The 18,808-nt window shown below is 49.0% G+C and overlaps 7 protein-coding genes across 7 annotated transcripts; 3 read left to right on the plus strand and 4 right to left on the minus strand.

Annotated features, from left to right (window-relative positions):
- Nucleotides 1–1,166: 1,166 nt before the first annotated feature.
- On the minus strand, nucleotides 1,167–2,111 carry N7462_008625 (uncharacterized protein; the record flags this gene model as incomplete). Its single annotated transcript, XM_057080340.1, has 1 exon — nucleotides 1,167–2,111. One exon carries the CDS (start codon nucleotides 2,109–2,111, stop codon nucleotides 1,167–1,169), a length of 945 nt encoding a protein of 314 aa, XP_056930668.1.
- A 1,252-nt stretch (nucleotides 2,112–3,363) lies between these two features.
- On the minus strand, nucleotides 3,364–4,424 carry N7462_008626 (Aldo/keto reductase; the record flags this gene model as incomplete). The annotated part of the gene is made up of 2 exons (XM_057080341.1): nucleotides 3,364–3,907; nucleotides 3,988–4,424. 2 exons carry the CDS (start codon nucleotides 4,422–4,424, stop codon nucleotides 3,364–3,366), a joined length of 981 nt encoding a protein of 326 aa, XP_056930669.1.
- Nucleotides 4,425–4,909: 485 nt separating this feature from the next.
- Nucleotides 4,910–6,682, plus strand: N7462_008627 (Zn(II)2Cys6 transcription factor; the record flags this gene model as incomplete). Its single annotated transcript, XM_057080342.1, has 2 exons — nucleotides 4,910–4,967; nucleotides 5,037–6,682. The coding sequence occupies 2 exons, from the start codon at nucleotides 4,910–4,912 to the stop codon at nucleotides 6,680–6,682; spliced, it is 1,704 nt and encodes a 567-aa protein (XP_056930670.1).
- Nucleotides 6,683–6,922: 240 nt separating this feature from the next.
- N7462_008628 (TFIIH/NER complex subunit TFB2) lies at nucleotides 6,923–8,485 on the minus strand (the record flags this gene model as incomplete). The annotated part of the gene is made up of 3 exons (XM_057080343.1): nucleotides 6,923–8,150; nucleotides 8,221–8,308; nucleotides 8,362–8,485. The coding sequence occupies 3 exons, from the start codon at nucleotides 8,483–8,485 to the stop codon at nucleotides 6,923–6,925; spliced, it is 1,440 nt and encodes a 479-aa protein (XP_056930671.1).
- Nucleotides 8,486–8,676: 191 nt separating this feature from the next.
- Nucleotides 8,677–9,767, plus strand: N7462_008629 (PaaI family thioesterase; the record flags this gene model as incomplete). The annotated part of the gene is made up of 10 exons (XM_057080344.1): nucleotides 8,677–8,703; nucleotides 8,766–8,806; nucleotides 8,882–8,894; nucleotides 8,959–9,024; nucleotides 9,115–9,157; nucleotides 9,220–9,291; nucleotides 9,371–9,417; nucleotides 9,479–9,497; nucleotides 9,545–9,623; nucleotides 9,704–9,767. 10 exons carry the CDS (start codon nucleotides 8,677–8,679, stop codon nucleotides 9,765–9,767), a joined length of 471 nt encoding a protein of 156 aa, XP_056930672.1.
- A 230-nt stretch (nucleotides 9,768–9,997) lies between these two features.
- Nucleotides 9,998–14,381, minus strand: N7462_008630 (RNA helicase aquarius; the record flags this gene model as incomplete). The annotated part of the gene is made up of 4 exons (XM_057080345.1): nucleotides 9,998–10,419; nucleotides 10,470–13,943; nucleotides 14,008–14,108; nucleotides 14,173–14,381. 4 exons carry the CDS (start codon nucleotides 14,379–14,381, stop codon nucleotides 9,998–10,000), a joined length of 4,206 nt encoding a protein of 1,401 aa, XP_056930673.1.
- Nucleotides 14,382–14,604: 223 nt separating this feature from the next.
- On the plus strand, nucleotides 14,605–16,855 carry N7462_008631 (THO complex subunit THO1/HPR1; the record flags this gene model as incomplete). Its single annotated transcript, XM_057080346.1, has 4 exons — nucleotides 14,605–14,844; nucleotides 14,916–14,994; nucleotides 15,053–15,171; nucleotides 15,233–16,855. The coding sequence occupies 4 exons, from the start codon at nucleotides 14,605–14,607 to the stop codon at nucleotides 16,853–16,855; spliced, it is 2,061 nt and encodes a 686-aa protein (XP_056930674.1).
- Nucleotides 16,856–18,808: the final 1,953 nt, after the last annotated feature.

Raw genomic sequence — 18,808 nt, forward strand, 5'->3', positions numbered from 1 at the left:
AGCCGCCGGGCGGGCATGTTTTCCAGCGGAATTTGGTCCGCTGCTGATACACTCACACACGCTTTCTCAATTGGTCACTTCGTACATGATTCCTGGGCTTGAAGTATTGGCTCTTATAGTGGAACAAATAAAGTGGTAATTGGGATTACTCTTTGTTGAGCTATATATCTGCTCCTTCTCAGATTATGAATATTAAGTCCTATTATAAAGCCCCTCAACAATTACGACTCATATGTATTGCATCGGCAACCAGCCCCCTTATCGTCCCTTACATAGTAAAATGGGCAACATTGCGGAAAGTCGTATATCAATACCAGGAGCGTCAATGTGCATTGACTACTGCTAGGACCACATAGAGACTTAATGTGAAAGCTCAACACCGTCATGTCCCAAAATACAAGTGGCGTTTTTTGGGCAAGGGGCCAATTTGGGATCAGCCGGCCTTTTGAGATCTGGAATCCTGATTCTGAGATGATAGACCGGGCCCGTTTTTCACGGGTCTCTTCTGTGCTACCCGCAGGTCCTCTTATTAGATAATATCCGACCCCAGGGTAGAGACCGAGGAAAAATCAAGATGAAGCGAGAGTGGTCATCTTTGCCGCCAGATTGTGGCTATTTTTGTCTGTACTTATGTTCATTGGCTATTCTCACCAAGAGATGCAACAATGATGAACGATTTCATTATTCCTTAGAACCTAAGGATTCGTGAGAATTTGGTGCAAAAGTAACGTTTCGGTAATTTCTTGAGATAAGATGATTATCTGTAGATATTTATTGGTCATCACCTCGTAATTTATAGCATTCAAAATGCTTCCCCTTCACAAACATATGAAGATTCTATTTGGCTCTTTCCTCAGATCTTGTATTATGACCGGGTATCGATGTTAAAAGAGTGCGTGCACATGCACATTATGTTAACTTGTATTCCCACAAGTATAGGTAGTACAAAAGTGACGATGATTGCCTTTCAAAGTTCCGGTACTCTTTGCGATGATCTGCGACGTGACTCGGCAGCATCGTATAGGAAGTGATGATCGGGCTGATGTGATGCCCCTTAAAGGCTTGGAGGCAATTGAATTGTGGGTATCAGAAGTATGCGCTGCAGGAAATCGAGTTTCATGGCTACTCGGTTGAAGCAGGGTTGAGAAGATGACCGTCTCGATCCTTCATCGGACTTCCCCATAGTCAATAGCCTCGAGTCCTGATGTACGGCCTTTAGAACCCTGGCTTGTTCCTAACGAGGATTCTGCATGGCTGTAGTCACCTGCAAGGCGGGTGGGGTCAACAAAAGAGGGGTATTGGCCAGCGGACGTATCGAATGATGACCGAAAGACGTTCTGGTGAGCGATTTTGACTAGTTTGCCGAGCACGGCAATTTCCAACTTGAGTTTAACGCTGTAGAGTGTGGCTTTGAGGGTGGTTTGGTAGATGTAGAAATTCATGAACTCGATGACCATCAATGCAATGTCCATTAGAATACAGGACACGTTCACGGCAAGCAATTGCAGAATGGTCTTGCGACTGCCACGGTCGGGGTGCAGCTGCAACATGCGATTGGTCTCCCACATGTAGAGACTGGATATGATTACCTCCTGGACGCAGAAACCTGTCAACTGTAACTTCTCCATGACGTCGTACCCCGCGATCGCAGTGCGGGACTCGGAAAAATTGGCGGCGTAAGTCAACACGGTCGTTGGGACGTGAAACAGGAATATGTTTGTGATAATCATAATCTTGACCATGCGGAGCACTTGTAGATTCTCAAACACCAGATGTAGACGGGAGTAGAGCACAAACGATTGGCCAGTTACCATCGCCCACCAGCCCACCGTGAGTAATGTAATAGGGACCCAAGTGGCCGAAGTCAGACCGAAAAATTTGATCAGATAGCCTACTGAGTAGGGTAGAATGCCGACCGAGGCAATCAACATACTCCAGAAGTAGGGGCCATGGTAGCGCTTGAAGGTGAGGAAAATGAGCACGATCAGCTCAATCACGTTGTACCACGCAACGCCGACAAACGTTGCGATTGTGATGAGCACTCCGATGCTGTTCCCAGTGTAGCTGCCAACGATCCAGTTGCCAGGACTGGCTTCGCTGGATGAGGACATGGCTCATCTAGCGAAGCTGCGTGTCAAGGGCGAGTCGTGAAGTCGTCGAACTCGATGAAGCGAAAAAAACGAAGAACGCACGGGCCAGACTTAGGTTTTTCCTGCGGGGGAGCCTTTGGAGGGGGGCTGGTCAGATTGGTTTTTTGCTATTTTTGCTGGCCGGTGGAGATGGTCTTGAGGGGTTTGGTGGAGATGGTTGGTTGGTCGTTGGGTCCCTGGCAAAGGGATGAGCTTATGCCCCACCGATGACGCCACGGGGTCAGCCGCTTGGACTCGGGCTCTTGGGCCTCACCTTTAAGCTTATGTTTGTCTATTGATCTTATGCAGAGATCTCTGTTGCAGATCGGAGATTTTTCGATCTGGGATCGGAATCCATCCGATATGTGCCTATAGAATCTACAATGAACAGTCAATTTGGAGTAAATAAACTATATATGCGGCATCCCTTCCTCATGATCCAGGGGTAAGTTGACCCCCTGAAATCGCTTGGCCCCAGGGCGATCACCCTTGGCGAATATTAGAATGATAAATTCAATGGGCGTTGAGACGAGATCGAGTAGCTTTGCGTATTCATTTAAAAGCTATTCTTATAAATAAGTTTTTCTTCTAAGCGGCAGGGCCATAAATGGGGAATTGGATAATTATTCAATGCATCTATGAAAGCGCTATGCCACTACAACCTCTTCCACTAATATTTTCCCTCGTGTAGCCCGATTCCCTGGCTACATACAGCTCGATAAGTTTGGCTATTTAGGATACCAAAGCAAATCACCATAATAATATAGCAAGCATTTTTATGAGAGAAGGGTCTTGCTCCCCAAGCTGGCACGCGTCCCTGCTTAGTTTCTTCTTACCACGAGAAGGGCGAGAATTCTCGTTTGTTCAAATATCCGTACGTACATTGAGACTCTGATTGGTATTAAGGTAGAAAATCATCGAAGGCTAAAATACCAGGGGGAAACTGGAAAATGGAAGCTTGTTAAACTAAACCTCAGTGCAATGTTATTTACATATCCAAGAAGGTGGCTAAAATACCCATTGATAAAAATTTCTCGCTGTTGGCCTTCGTACCGCCAAAATACCTGATACATGCCTAAAGTTTAGGAAGATCACATCTCACCCACGTTTATAACGGCGGGGTGTCCGCAAGCACATATCCCATCATGCTGCATGGATCCATGGAGTTAGTAGAAAGACCCAAATTTGACCATATAAAGAATGACAAAGAACTAAAATCGAAAGTCAAAACAGCTTACATGGCAGGGTACCGAGCGCCCGAAATCTCAGTCCGTTCTACAAGCTGCCGAATAGCTTGCACTTCCTCGTCGGTAAGGTGCAGTAATGCAGAAGCAAAATTCTCATCCGCTCTTTTAGTCGACTTCGTACCCGGAATAGGGAAGATATCAGACCCCTGGGCTAGAAGCCAGGCAATTGCAACCTGGGCCGGAGTCTTGCCATGAGCCTGAGCCACGTCCTTGAGCCCTTGCACAAGCTCCAAGATTCTGGGGAAATTCTGTTCCGAGTACTTTGGTAACATATGCCGGAAATCATCATCAGGGATATCCTTCGGCGACTGAATCTCCCCGGTCAAGATACCGCGACCAATAGGGCTATACGCAACAACTGCTACCCCAAGCTCTCGACAAGTCTTCAAAAGCTCCACAGTAGGCCACTCGATATCCAGGGCAAAAGCGCTATATTCAACTTGATAGGCAGTAATAGGGTGAATAGCATGTGCCCGACGGAGAGTTGCAGCAGATACTTCTGAAAGACCAAGGTACCGGATCTTTCCCTGTCTGTATATCGATCAAGTATTAGTATCAGATACGAAGAAACAGTGACCAACTATGACACAATCTGATGGGGTTGAACATACTTTTTCAGCTCGACCATAGCCTCAACGGTTTTCTCAATGGGGGTCACTCCATCTACACGATGGCAGTAGTAGAGATCAATGGTATCAACCCCAAGTCTCTTCAGACTTTTCTCACAAGCAGACTTGACATATTCTGGATCGGAGCGAATCGTGATTTCCAACTTGGGATCCATCTGAATGGCAAACTTGGAAGCGAGGAAAATGTCATCGCGTTTTCCAGAGCGCTTGAACCATTCTCCGACAATCTCTTCACTATCCACATACAAATCAGCTGTATCCCAGAATCGTTGTCCAGTGGCATGCGCATGCTCCAGGAACGCGACTTTCTCGTCGAGGGAGCCTGCAGGTCCATAAATACCCCCCAGGCTCATCAGACCCAGACCAATGGCAGGTACTTGCGGACCATTACGGCCAAGTGCTCTTAATGGGACAGACATAATAAAAGATAACCAAACGTGTAGAATCAGAGGTGATGAATAAAAAGAACAGGAGTAAGTGAGGATGAATTGATTGCGATGATGAGACCATTCCAGAGAATGGACAACCTTTAAATACTATTGCGCGGAAGAACTCATAGAGCCGAATGGAACCTTCTTTTATGAAATCGACTCTTTTTATTCCACTCATGAACATAATCCCAAAAAACTATCATGAACATCTCATTCTTCGGAACTTTTGACGGAGTTAACGGCGGGCTGAGTAGCAAAGCCAACCAATCAGAAGGCCGAATCTCGATATAGTTCCACTTGGGTGGGCAGTAGCCAATCAGAGACTGTGGTTTCCGAGCAGTCCAATCACTCTGCACTGGCCTCGTCCCAAGTTGCCTTGCACAAGAAGGAATCCTCTTCTGTCGCTCACCTTCTGCAAAAGATGACCTTTACACTACAGCAACTTTCTCCAGCACTCATTCTATTCGTATGTCATGCCCAAGCCCACTAGACAGGCACAAGGTCAAAATCGGAAAAAGGTGAAATCCGGTTGTAAGACTTGCAAGTAAGCTCCATCGCTTCCTATTGTATATGCTATCGACTTATCCAAGCTATGCAGAGTTCGTCGCGTAAAATGCGATGAGAGTCGACCGGCTTGTCGCCGCTGCGTATCAACAGGTCGTGTCTGCGATGGCTACGGGATCTGGGGAGGAGGCGGGACTCCTTATGGCCCACCGCAAGCCAACCGAGCTCTTTCGATCTACCGTACGCCGGTTCCCGCCGGCAGTCTGACCCATGAAGAACAGGCTTACTTTGATTGGTTCATGGAAAAGACGACTAAGAAGTTCGCCGGCCTGTTTAATTCCGACTTCTGGGAGACATTGGTTTTCCAGGCCAGCGCTCAAGAGCCGGCAGTTCGTCACGCGGTTGTTGCACTGTCGGCAGCCCATCGATTTGACCGAAACTATGGCCCCTGGACCATTCCAGCCACATATGGCTTTGATGCAGAGAAATTTACCCTCCAACAATATAATAAAGCCATTATCAATCTGCGAAAAACTACCGCCAGCACTAAGAAGAATGCTCTTCGGGTTGCGTTGATCACTTGCATGCTCTTTGTGACCCTGGAGTATCTCCGGGGCCAGTATAAAATGGGCAGTGCACATTTACGCTACGGAATCAAGCTTCTTTCGAACATATCTACAACCCAGCCCCGACTGGCATTGTCGCCAATTATTCTAAATCCAGCTGAGGACTTTGCCCTCAATGCTCTCATCGATTCCTATGCACGCCTTGCGATCCAGTCTGCCATGTTCGGCCATGTGCCTTCAGAGCTATGCGTGGTGACCTGTGATCCACAAAATAATGCTCTTCCTTATAAATTTTCCTCTGTCTTGGATGCTCGGCGGAGGCTAGATGACCTGCTCATTAGATCCCATTGCTTGAAAAGGCACTTGCACAATCTCAAGATGGCGCAGCAACCAACAGACGACCCTGAAATATTTGAAATTCGACAGAGAATTTTGAATGACCTATCTCTCTGGCGCAAAGCCTATCATGCAACTGTCACACTCCTGGAAGAAGAATCGGAGCCATGCAAGGACAGATTTGGCTATCTTCTTCTAAGTGCGTACTATGAGATGTGCGTGATCATGACGTCTGTCTCTCTTTCTTCAGAGGGAGAATTGGTGTTTGAGTCTTACATAGACAACTTCGTTGCCATTCTCACTGGCTTCGATAAGTTGTGGGAATTCTGGCGCCTCCAGGCCATCCAAACCAAAGAGTGGGACGAGATCCTGAAAAGTGCCGAATGCGGCGGACATGGGTTCACTGTCGAGTCTGGTTTTATTCCTCCAGTATACTACACTGCGCTCAAGTGCCGCGTACCACGTATTCGACGATATGCTATTCGAATGTTGCGCTCGGTGCCACATCGCGAGGGTGTTTGGAATGGTCCTCTTCTAGCAGACGTCCTTGAAGAGGTGATGCGGGCCGAAGAAGGGAATCTTTTTGACAGGGATAAGCACGTGAATGAACTTGATCTGGCTTTAGCTCTGACAGAAGAAGATAGAGCTCTGCCAAATGTCGAGTCAATACGTCGCGTCATTGATGTCACGATTATCCTTCCTGATTCGGTGCGAAGTGACACTTTTGTGACCTACAAGCAGCAAATCGAAAAGGGAGTATGGGAGACCTTTAGGAAAAAGGTCGGCCCTGGTAAATTGCGTGGCCAGCTTGACTTGAATGGAATGCAAGATAACACTTGATAATTACTTAGCCAATGTGTTGTATTCTTTATTGTACAATTTGAACAACCAATTGTTGTAACTTATGAAGAATCGTAACTTCGTGAAGTATCTCTGCCTGTCTGAGGCCCCATAAACGCCATCCCAAGATTGAAACAAGTGTAATACTTCCCCAAGCCATTGATCCACCACCTTTCAGAATGCAAAATGCAAAATGCAAAAAAAAAGAAAAAAATCACCATCCAGATTTTTGACCAAAATTCACCGACCACTATTCTTCTTGAGGAATGCGGCGACTTGCTCGTGGCGTGTCACAAAAAACATTCGCTTCCGATCCGACTTCCACACCAGAACACCGATCTCGGCCGCGTACTGGCATAGCACTTGGTACTCACTCAATGTACTGAACTCCTTGAAAAGGAAACCCGGAGTGGCTCTCAGACGATCTCGTTCCAGCTGCCAGAGTCTGATTTGATCGGTCACCGTAGGCGGGAGCACTGAAGGCGGAATGCCGGCTGTGTTGGATGTCGCATGGCCAGCATTATGTTTACGTAGTTGAGGATGAGCGTGAGATAACAAGTATGAGATAATTTGCTCGGCGGTAATACCCATCTCAATAGCTCGACGAACCGATTGTCGTGTGATTTTTCCCGTGACCAGGTTGGGAAAGCGATATTTGAGGTTCGTGAAAAGTGAGATGAGAGATATCTGTAGCGGGGACGACGTGTATGCGTAGAGGCGGTAGTTTGTTTCAATGATGATGAAACCTGCCGCCGAGCTGCCGGATTGGCCGGCAGGACCAGTCAGGGACCCAGTGACGGGGTTTCCAAGTGCACTTGAATCGGAGGTTAAGGTGGTTGCAAGCCGGGTGGGGTAGAAGCGAGGAGCATCCGGAGTTTCTTGAAAAACAATGCCAAAGTCTGCAAGGTTGGACAGAGTTTGACGTTGGACAGATGACAAGTGCGTCTTCTCGTAAGATTGTCCCAATTCCAGACTACTAAGCAGGAAGAGGAACGAGAGAACCTCGACACTATCCATCCCCATGGCCTTGGCGCTCTCGACATAGAGGATCAGAATATGCCAGACTTGGGTGTTTACGTCTTGAAGCACAAATCCGAATCCATGCTTGGTGATGTCCACTCGACGATCACGAATTTCAACCAATTGACCCGCTTGGAGCAGTGTTTTGACGCCGTTGCTCAAGTTGACATCTCGTTGTCCGCTTAGAGCACTTGTTCCAACCATATACCCTAGCACACCTTCCCATTGTCGTCGTGCATATTCATCCAAGTCAGCGATGGATACGGGGTTGTCGCTTGGTGCTTGGGAGAAGACGCCAAATGATCTGGAATCTTCCGAACCTGTAAGAGCTTGGCGAAGAGAAGATGCAAATGGGTTGGTCACCATATATGCTCGAACGTTGTCTCCAGTAAGCGTCGAGGATAGAATGTGAAGTCTTCCCAATATCGATAGCGCATTATCTCTTTGTCTTTTTCGGTCGCAAACTGTTAGCGAACTGACCTCAACTAAAGACAACTTAAGGGAACATGCGTCCATACTTCTTGCTCTCCGATTTTACCCAGACCTCTAAATCTGCCATCGGAAGAGGGTCCTTCAGATACAAAAGTGCCATCACAAAGCATTTTGCTGCCAGTGTCGTTAGTTCAGCTGTGACTGACGTGTGGAAGAGCTCTAGATACCCAGATCAGGTAACATCCGCCGGAATATTGCAAGAGCGGTAGATGGCTGTTGATATAGTTTGAAGAAGGTTGTACCCGAGAGGCCTTCCAGGTACTCAAGAGGACGGGACGTAGCTGCCGCCATGTTGATGACTCGAGAGACCTGGTAGCTCTGTAGCCTTGTGAAAAGAGAGGGCGCGGTGAAGTCATGTCAATGCCGAATGTACGGGAACCGCAGCGGCCACCTTGCGCAGCTCCCGGGATCAACGCGCCGGCTATCTACCGGGTTCCGGCTCAACAACTCTTCCTCCCTCCAAACTTCATGCAATTGCAAAGATGACAGCTCTCAGGTTTGTCAAGTCTGTGAGTCTGAGTCCTTCTATTACCACAATGAGGAATATCTCACTAATAGAAGCCCTGAACAGGTGTGGGAGTCTTTTCGGGCTACTTCGGGTCTAGAGCCTCGGTAAGCTATATTGGTTGCTCTCCATTTTTGGGATTCAGTGGCTGTTACTGAGACTTATCAACTGAATTCTCAAAGGCTTTTGAACAATGTGAGTTGAGAAACACATTTGAACCCTTAGTTTGCCTTCAAACTAAGCTTGCGTTCATGTCTAGCTTCGGGTGACAGCTGCTAGACCGGGCACTGTGAACTTTGAGCTGGAGATCCAGAAGGAGCACACGGTAAGTTCAAAGGCATAGCTTTGTTGATATGGAAATACCTGCCAGTTTTCCAAAGACTCTCTCTTTACTTGTTCGCTAATGATTCATCAGAACCGCCTGAACATCCTGCATGGAGGTACCATCGCTAGCATGGGTATGTTTAGCTTTGTTCCTGTGCCCCCTTGCCCTTTACAGAAACTGACAATATTTTCTCAGTTGACCTGGGAGGCTCCTTGGCTGTGGCTTCCCGTGGGTTGTTTGCGACAGGTGTCTCCACAGACCTCAATGGTGAGTTTCTAGCAACAACTTGAGCACCTTGAAATATGGTGCAATCTCCATGAAACACGCGAGACTCATATGACAAAAGTCACCTATCTGAATTCTGGAGGCAAAGTTGGCGATAAGATCATGGCGGTATGTTTCATATGTGCTTCTTTTGTTTATTAATATTTCTTATATACTAATGGACGTCTAGGAGGTGACTTGTGATAAATGTAGGTTTCTCGATTGAGCGCATATGGGTTTTGCTAATGCTCAATAGTTGGAAAAACTCTGGCTTATACCAACATCAAATTCACCAACGCTAAAGGTGATATTGTTGCTCGTGGTAGTCACACAAAGTAGGTTTTGTTCCAATTTCTCCTATTCACCAATTACAAGCCAGCATGATTCAGCATTTCTAACTTCGGCGGCGATGCAGGTATGTCACTTTTGCCTGGAAGGATCCTCAGAATATTGTGGAGGAGATCAACAAGCTTCCATAGAGAATCTGACTATAGCACCGTAACATGAAATTAGAAGGGTTTCCCGCTCCAAGACTCCTCAAGAGTAATCATTATAACCAAGCACAACGAGAAAACATATTCATAACTAGGTGAATCATAATTCTACGGATGAAAGATATATCATGACATATCAAAATTGTAGTATCATTCAAGCAGTATTGATTCAGCTCCGGTCTTTCGTAACCATCGGCCAGTGAAAGAACACCTGTTCATACAATATTCTCATCATCGTCGGCACCCAGAATCTGCTCATCTTCATCCAAAAGGCCCTCTTCGCCATCAGGTGCTTCTTCATCAACAACCATCTCGCCATCACCCATGGCCTTTACCTTGGCCTGGGTCATCTCGAAGACGTACTGGCCAAGGTGTTCAAGTCCTTCCATGGGAGTGCCCTCGGTGACAGCGTCCAGCGCTCGTGTAGTGGGGAACATCTCACCCGGGGCAAGCATAAGCTTGTCAGGGCGCTGAAGTAGCTTGTCAAATGCAGGTTTAAGCTCATAGCACGATTCAAAGACTTCACGACGTCCAAGAATGTACAGTCCCAAACGGGCACGAGAGAGGGCAACAGTGAGACGACGGACGTCGCGCAAGTAGCCCACAGTGCGAGTGCGGGTGAGGGATAGAATCACATCTAGACCGATGTTAGTGTGTAGCTTGGTAGTTGCTGCATATTGAACTCACAATCATTCTGCTCTCCTTGATATCTATCCACGGTGGTCACAATCTTAGGCATTCCGAAGAGCGAATTCTTAGCACAGCGGTGATTCAAGACATCGCGAATCAAAGCCGTCTGCCCAGCATACGTGGCTAGAATCGAGATCTTTTCGGCTGGGTAGCCCAGCAAACGCATGTACTGATACAACGCAACTGTATACTCTGCTTCACCCAAGTTTTGGATGAAGTGCGGTGTCGGTTCTCGCTCGCCGTTGCCCTGGTAGTCAGGCACGTTGATAAACTGATAGTCGAACTGGAATCCGGCATTGGCTTGCTTGTACTCTTCGGCCGTCTCGACAACCGGGAGGTCGCCAAGTTCCTGGTAGCGCCACCTGAAGAGTTCAGCAATGCTAGGTCGGGATCTGCCCTGCTTATCAAGGGTAATCACAGGAACGCCTAGACGCGCCAGGCGAAGGAACAAGCTCTGCTCAAAGTGTGCGTACTGGCGGAAAGCAATGTTTTGAATGATCGGAGAGTTCTGATAATGATCTCCGCAAAGGACGACCCGCTTAAGAGGAAGCTCACCATTCTTCATACTCTGAAGAGCAGTGGGTATGAAGCTTTCAATCTCAGTGATTTGGGCAGCCTCTTCCATGATGACATTGTCATAGTGGAAGCCGAGATCCGCAATTTCTTGTCGGCGCATAGCGGCGTGGGTGGAAGTCATGGCGATGATCCGAGCTTCCTTAATAAGAAGATAATTGGCCCTGTCTCGGGGTTGACGCAGAATCTCAAACGGCCGAATGTCTTCAAGTTCGGAGAAAATCCGCTCAATGTGTCGTTGACAGCCCGAAGCCACGTCTAGAAGCGTTTCTTTAGAAGCCTGCGCATCAAACAGAGGCTGTGGAGCATTGGAGAAGTATAAATGGAACGGGAAAGAAGTGATGATCTCCTCATTCGAGACTTCTTCGGTATTGGCTCGATCCCAGAACTTCGCCCAGGCCGGTTGGATGTAGACGGTGTTGAAATAGCCCGCCGTTTCACACGAGTTTCCATGGGCACCCTCTGCTTGAATCGATGCTGCAAGTCGCATAACCTCAGAGAGATAGATATTCCTATTATCAAGGAAAGATTCGACCCGTCCATATTTGCTGTAGTTGGTATCGGTATCTAATTCTTCCTCGCCACGACCCAATCGCAAAAGATGGCGTTCATCAATGTCTAGGGCGATGATCTTCTGGAAGAGCTGATTGAGCGCTTGATTACTGTGTGCAATGAGCAAGGTGCGTTCGTTGGGGAAGTTATGGTAGAGGTTGTTGATAATTTGGGTCGCAACATCGGTCTTTCCAGTACCAGGAGGTCCCACAATGACAGTAAGACCCGGCTGGGTTCCAGATGCAATTGCCTCCACCTGAGCTGGCGTAAAGCGGACACTGTTTAGCTTGGGGGCATCAACCGGGTATGGACCGGGATTCGGTGGTCTATATGTTGACACACGCATCGTTGAAGTAGCTTGCTCGGGTTGTACTGCTTTCTCTCGGCGATTTTTCTTTGACGGAGGAGCAGCAGAAATTTCTTCGCTCTCAACAGACTCGAGAACATAAGGAGGCCCAAAGCTTGAAGACTCCGGCCCCGATGGTTCAATTGTCTTGCCAGGGAAACTCTCCACCAGGTGTGACCAATCCAGAAAAGTGTCCCGGAAATCGACAGATTGAAGCCGATTCGACAGTTGTGTATACTGCGCACCGGCAGGGTCTCCATATCCAAGGAAAATATCCTGAAGCCAGGAAGGAAGTGTCATATCCGAAACAATAAGCTTCTGCATCGTCTCGAGGATCGACTTGAAATTGTTCTCTCTGCCCTTCCTACGCGCAATGACATTGATCAAAGGATAAACATCGGCCTTGCCTTGTAGCTGACGATCCTTGTCTGTCTTGAACACCGAAGCGTCCAAATTGACGAGCAGTCTGCGTACGCGCGGGCGAGAATGGTATCCATTGGTCTGGCCACCAGTTGGGTGTCGCAGCGGGCGGCCTTGTTCATCAAGAACTTGTACGATCTCTGCTGTGCGGAGGTAAGTCATGCGAGGGCCTTCGGCATTTTGATCACGAATACCCAGCTGTGTCGGAGGGGCTGACTGAACAGCAAGGAGATAGACAACATCATCTGGGCGAAGGGCCTCCCATTCCTTTCGAACTCCATCTGCGAGACGTCCTACCTCGAGTGCGATCTCGGCGCGAACAAAAGCAGGGTTAGGAGAGCCTACCTTGGCCGGAGCCACCTCGATGATGGCGGGCTTAGAAATTGGGATGGCCATTCGAGAGAATCCCTCAAATGTCAAACTTCCATCACGGTTTCCTCGCGGCTGCATGCGCTTTACAAGTCCTTCCATGTCTTTTCGGATCTGGAAGAACGCCTCGGATCGGTAAAGAAGAAATGATCGCCAAAGGAAGTCTCCAAGGCTCAGATACTGAAGATTCAGCTTCGGGATCGCCAGAGGCCGTGATCCATCGTAGGTTTCATTTCTCAGCAAAGCTGGATCGTAAAGACTCTCCTCCGTTGGAACGATACTCAACTGTGCAGTGGCATCCTGGAAGGTAAGTTTGCGCTCAAAGAAAAACAAGAGAATCTCCAGATACAGTTGGCGGTCCGGAGTAATGTTGCATAAGGTGGGATACGAGGACCGGAAACCTAGGTGGGTACATAGGCTCTGGAGCTCAGTTTCATCTAAAGAGGAGAGCTGGCCTTCCAACTCTGGGCGTTGATCGATTGATCCCAAATTCGAGAGAGCGAGAATCATCAGCTTCTCCTTGAAGAATTTCATTGCGGTTCGCTGCAATCGCACCAGCTCCTGGGAATGTAGATCATAAACTGCCTGAGGGGAGAGGGCCTCGCCAGAGTAATCATCGATAGCGAAATTAATGAAGTGCCTGAGAAGATTAAATAAATCCCGGAGCAGAGCATTCTCAGGTACGCGGTAGAGTAGCGATAGCCGAATGACAGGCAGCAGGTTGAGGTCTTTCAAGAGAGTGTTCACATATCGTCGTGTTGGAAGTTGGCTCAAAAGATCGATCAAGAGTTCCAGAAAGCGTTCGCAATAAAGTAAACAGTCAGTCTGCTCCTTCTCAGGGCTGTTCAGCTTCTTCAGGAAATCCAGAAGCATTGTGTAAAGCCAAGATCGCTCGAATCGCATCTTTGCCTTCGTGGCCTCGTCTCCTGCATCGTATCTCTTTCCTGCCGCTCTCCATGCCTTCTTGAGAGTAGGCGATTTGGCAACAACGCGCTCTCTGGCATCTTCGCTGCCCAAATTATGCCAAATAGATATCGAAACAAGCGGGGCGCATTCCTTTCGGATTAGGACGTTCTCGAGCGATTGGAAGGCACCGATAATGAATGAGATAATCGACATTCGTGAATGAGTAGGCAGTGACGGATCAAGGCTCATCGACAATATACGGTGGAAGAGACTGGAAAAGTCATCGCCACGATCGGAGAAAATGTCTGCATTAACAGTCAGCGTGAGCGACTCCGGGCCCATATCCTGTTCATTGCCGCTTCCACTCACCCCAGATCGGAAGATGCTCGCGATATTTGACACTGACTACAGAAGCAATCAGGAGCACATGGTGATTTGACGCATCCTCGGTGTACGTCGGCCAAAGAAACCTGCCAAAAACCTGCGATTAGCCCTGCGGGCACAGAGACGAACGATCAAGCGCGGGCACCATACTTCTCAAGCACATTCAAATTCTCCAAGATCAGAAGCGAGCGACTGCTGAACCCCTCTGCTTCTAGTGGATTCCACAATTGCTGTTCGATCACATCTGGTTTGACCTTGCGAACCTTCGCATCGAGCCAGTGCGCCTTGGCCAGCTTCACCCACGGGCTGTCCTCGCGGAAATCCACCACAGTGGGCCTGATCTCCAGACTCTGCGCCATCGCAGCACTCGATTATCCCTGATCTTGATAGATTGGGGTTGGTCGAGGGCGTGAGGTGGATCTGCGCACGTCGGGAACGTCGAATCGAAGCTGGGGGGAGCTTTTTCTGAAAGTCTTGGCTCGCCCTCTCCGCCGAGCCGCAACCTCCGTCACTCCGCGCTCTCTGTTTTCCCTTTGTTACGACCGCAATTGTCACCCTCAATAATCGTCTCGCCTCGAGAAGATGGCGAACCCTGAAGTTGAGGCCGTGCAAGTTTACTCAAAAGTCATTGACGATCTCCTGGAACGCGCTGCCCGTGCCAAACCTGATGCGCAAATTGAGCCCCCGTTGACCGAAGCGCTCCTGGGCGAACCGATCTGGCAGGTCCCAGCGGAGTATGAAAGCACCGTGAAGCATTTAAATCAGCAGACACGTTTTGCTGCGGTGGAAATCGCATTTCGAGAGAAGTTCTATCGCACTCTGGTAAGGAATCTCCTACCTTGGGCTCAAAAGACAGGGCCTGGCCTGAGCTAACCCTTCTCTCAATCTGCAAGGCCTCTACTTCCATCGATGACCCTTCCTTCATACACATCTGGAACTTGCTAGACATCGTCTCCATATTCTCAGATAATGGTCAGTACCGGAAAGCTATACGAACTTCCGCAACGGTCCCTCCTAACGCCCACAACAGAACAATGTGAACCTGGCCTGATTTTCTGGCTGAACGAGGAGCTCCTGGACAGCCAAACTATTGACGGATGCCGCAAAGTTTTTGACTATCTGGAATCTCGTCGAGAACGAAACATCAAGGTTAGTTCAGTCTTTTGGATACGGCTGATAAATGTACGGATTCTAACAAGCTTCTCTGCAGAAACACTTTAAGCAGAAGAGCCTAATCATCTTAAGATCATGCAACGAGCTCCTTCGTCGACTGTCTCGTGCTGAAGACACCGTATTCTGTGGACGCGTTTTCATATTTCTTTTCCAGAGTTTCCCACTCGGAGACAAAAGTTCAGTCAACCTCCGCGGCGAGTTCCATACAGAAAATGTCACCACCTACGACGAGTCCGTCAAATCTGCCGACTTCGACGAGGGAGATACCACAATGACTGAGGGCAATGACTCTTCACCAGCGGAAGGGCCTGTCGAGGGTACATCTCAGTCAGAGGAGCCATCGCAAGTCCCGAAAGTCGTGGTCTCCGCAGACCAGAAAGACAAAACGAAAGAAAAGGTCGATCTAGATGCACTGTACCCAGCGTTCTGGAGTCTCCAATCCTACTTTTCCGCGCCAAGCAAGATGTTCGACACCGCACGCTTTGCAGACTTTAGAGCTGGCCTCGAAGCAACGCTCTTAGCTTTCAAAAACATCAACACTGAGCTTGATAAACAGAACGGCTCACGGGCCTCAGAAGAAGCACGCAAGTCCAACAAGCGTAAGCGTGTCGCTGACGAGGCCGAGGTGGGGACAAGTTTTAATCCCAAGTACCTCACTAGTCGAGATCTATTTGATCTTGAGATCAGTGACATGGCTTTCAGAAGACATGTTCTAGTCCAAGCTCTCATTCTTCTCGACTTCATGCTTTCGCTCACATCCAAGGCCAAATTACGTCTGGCCAACTTGACCAACAAGTCCGTGCTGTACGGTTTCGTACTGAGCGAAGAGGACGCAAAATGGGCCGCAAGTATGCGGAGGCGGATTGAGGCTTATTTGCAAGAAGGCCCCGGCGGAAAGTTCTACTATCGCATGGTCGACACGGTCTTGTCCAGAGACAAGAACTGGGTGCGCTGGAAGGCTGAAGGTTGTCCGGCAATTGAGCGGCCAGCCGTCTCAGTTCCTGATTACATGACTGCGCGCGAGCACGCCACCAAGATGTATGCCAACAAACGCCTACGCCCAGCGCCAATGGGATCGCTGGACCTTAATTTTCTTTCAGACGGCGAAGCGTTGGCCAACGTTGAGCGGCTCAAAGAGTCGGATCGATTTTCCGTTCCGGCTCCAGACACTTTCATGATGGGCATCATGGATGACGAAATGGACATCGACATGGCGCAGACTCCAGATGAGAAAGAAATCGCATCGATGGCCAAGTCCAGCAAGACTTGGCGCATTCTCCGCTTGTCGTCAAAAACAAAGCTTGCTGCTTTCGACAAGATTCAAGATGGGAATAATCTCAAGGCCTTGTTCGAAACTTCCGAGGCCCCAACAGAGACACCTCAGCCTACCGAAGGCGGCGAGTCTATTACAAACCCGGCTGATGAGTCTGCACAAGGTACTCCCATCGACAGCTCGCTGGGTGATGATGGAGCGCAAGACGCCGAAGATACCCCTATGGAAAACCAAGACGCCACCGAAGAGACACAACAAGTAGAAGAGTCCCCGGAACCCCAACCGAAACTCAATGTGGCTATCGAAGAGAGTATCACAGATGAACCCGACCCCGTCGCTTCTAGCGCGTCCCTCGGAGATAATCCCAAGGAGGAACCAGCAACGTGACGAGCATCTCAGGTTTGGCGCACGCGAAAGTTTTGGCAGGATGGTTTATTGCTTCGAACCCCTTTGTTCGGTCTGCGGAGCATTACCCACAACGGGTATCGTTTGACGGACATGGCAATCTACTCTTAGCCACATCCAGTTCTCCGGGTCGCTTGCGGACTTGCTCTAATGCATCGATATCACCACGATGCTGAGGGATATACACTGCATCTTCAAGCGCCGGGATTGAGGGTGTGCAGATGACCGTTTTTTTTCTTTCAATAGTATCCATTTAGCGACATTGTCCACGTCATTCGTCTCTCTGAAACCCCCCATGACTTTCTCCAGCACAACAGGGGCCGACATTTAGGAAAGGGGAAAAAGTGCGCGAAGATCGTCTTGTCCAAAACTTTCTGGGCACCCTGTTGCCTGCCTTCGTCCACATTTGCTTGGTGGGATTTTTTCAGGACCCGCAGACAGAACGGAGCTAGAGGGGGTTCTGTTTAATCTGTCGATCAGGAACCGGGATTACGAACTATGCGTGGTGTTCCATACGGTAGCATTCTGGCACCCCGGGAGTCTGGCGTCGTGTCTTGGATTTGGAGCTTCAGGAGGCAATGCAAATCCTTTCAGATCGCGGCGTGTCTCTTAAACGAGCGGGCGGAGCACACTGGCATCTCCCGACGCGATGGATATAGTGGGACTCGCGTGGGAAGGGGAGGAGAGGGGCGCCAGCTTGGGACAGTTTCGCCGTTGGATTAGCTACCGACGTGGGGACCAAGATTTCTCAAGCTGATCGGCAACTCTATTGCGTTTGCGAAAAGTAAGAAGAAAAAGAGGAGAGAAAGGAGAGGTTCCTGCATGAAATGTATGTGCTAGTACTAAATCACCAAACTTCTAAAGCATGATTCTTGCATTGGATCCTTGCCCCAAGTGGGACATACTTGTTATACTCCGTAGTGGCGTCTTCCTTCGGCCCCATCTTTGCTCTAGAAAACTTCGGTGTCTCGGTACATTGCTCAATTCCCCCCCCTCTCCCCCTAGAAACTTACTAGAATCAATAATCAAAAGTGGGAGGGCTGGGGCGCCCGCACCGTCGCAGCCATGTTTCACTTTTCATGCGCCTGGCGGTCCGCCTCACGAACCGAAGAGTTGGAGATGGCGTTGGCGTCGAAGGATCTGGGTTTTGCCAGCCCCTACGATGCAAGATAAGTGGGCTAGTAGAGTGGACTCGGTTGTTTACTGTTTTTTTTTTTTTTTGGCCCCTGGCCGAGGGGGGGAAAGACCAGTTCCCAGAAGTTGCGGCGGAGGGCCATGGGCACTGTTTCGCTCGTACGTACGAAGGCCATTGTTGTGCCGCCAGCTCCATAGAGCAGGAGAACACACCGTAGCCTGACCGCACGCATCCACAAGGAATGGAATTAGCCCCCGTGTTCCGTACGAGCCGGGCGTTAGGGAGCGGGCAGTTCGCACCTTTGGATTGTTCGAGAAAAAAAGACGCACTGATCGCAAAGGGGGCCCTGTACAGCTGTGAACGGTGCTGGTCGGAGACTTGCGAACTCCACTTGTGGAGCCGAAGGTCGGCGCTATACAGGACATGGAAGGAGACTCGTTAGCTGTGTGTTGCATGGCCTGCTTCTCATTGAGCTCGCCGAACTGTTCAGGAGCTCCAGCTTGACGTCAATACGCAAGATCCGATAGATCTATGGGATCTCTTGAAGGGTGTTTCTCTTTGAGCTTTTCTCGTCTTGGAGACGGGAACGGGGGTTTGCAGGATGCAGTGGTTTGACTACGCTACGTAGACATGTATACTTTTAGTGGATATATCTGGGGGGAGGGGAAAGCAAAGAAGCATTGGCCCTGTTGTCTAAGAACTATGGAAGTATATATTGGCCCGATCGCTGCTTTCAGCGACGAACTTCAATAATGCCATGCTTCGTTTCGGAGGTGTTCACTTCTAATCTGTTTTTGTAG

The sequence above is a fragment of the Penicillium macrosclerotiorum genome (assembly GCF_028827735.1).
Source record: "Penicillium macrosclerotiorum strain IBT 26536 chromosome Unknown utg000008l_segment0_segment0, whole genome shotgun sequence".
NCBI lineage: Eukaryota > Fungi > Ascomycota > Eurotiomycetes > Eurotiales > Aspergillaceae > Penicillium > Penicillium macrosclerotiorum.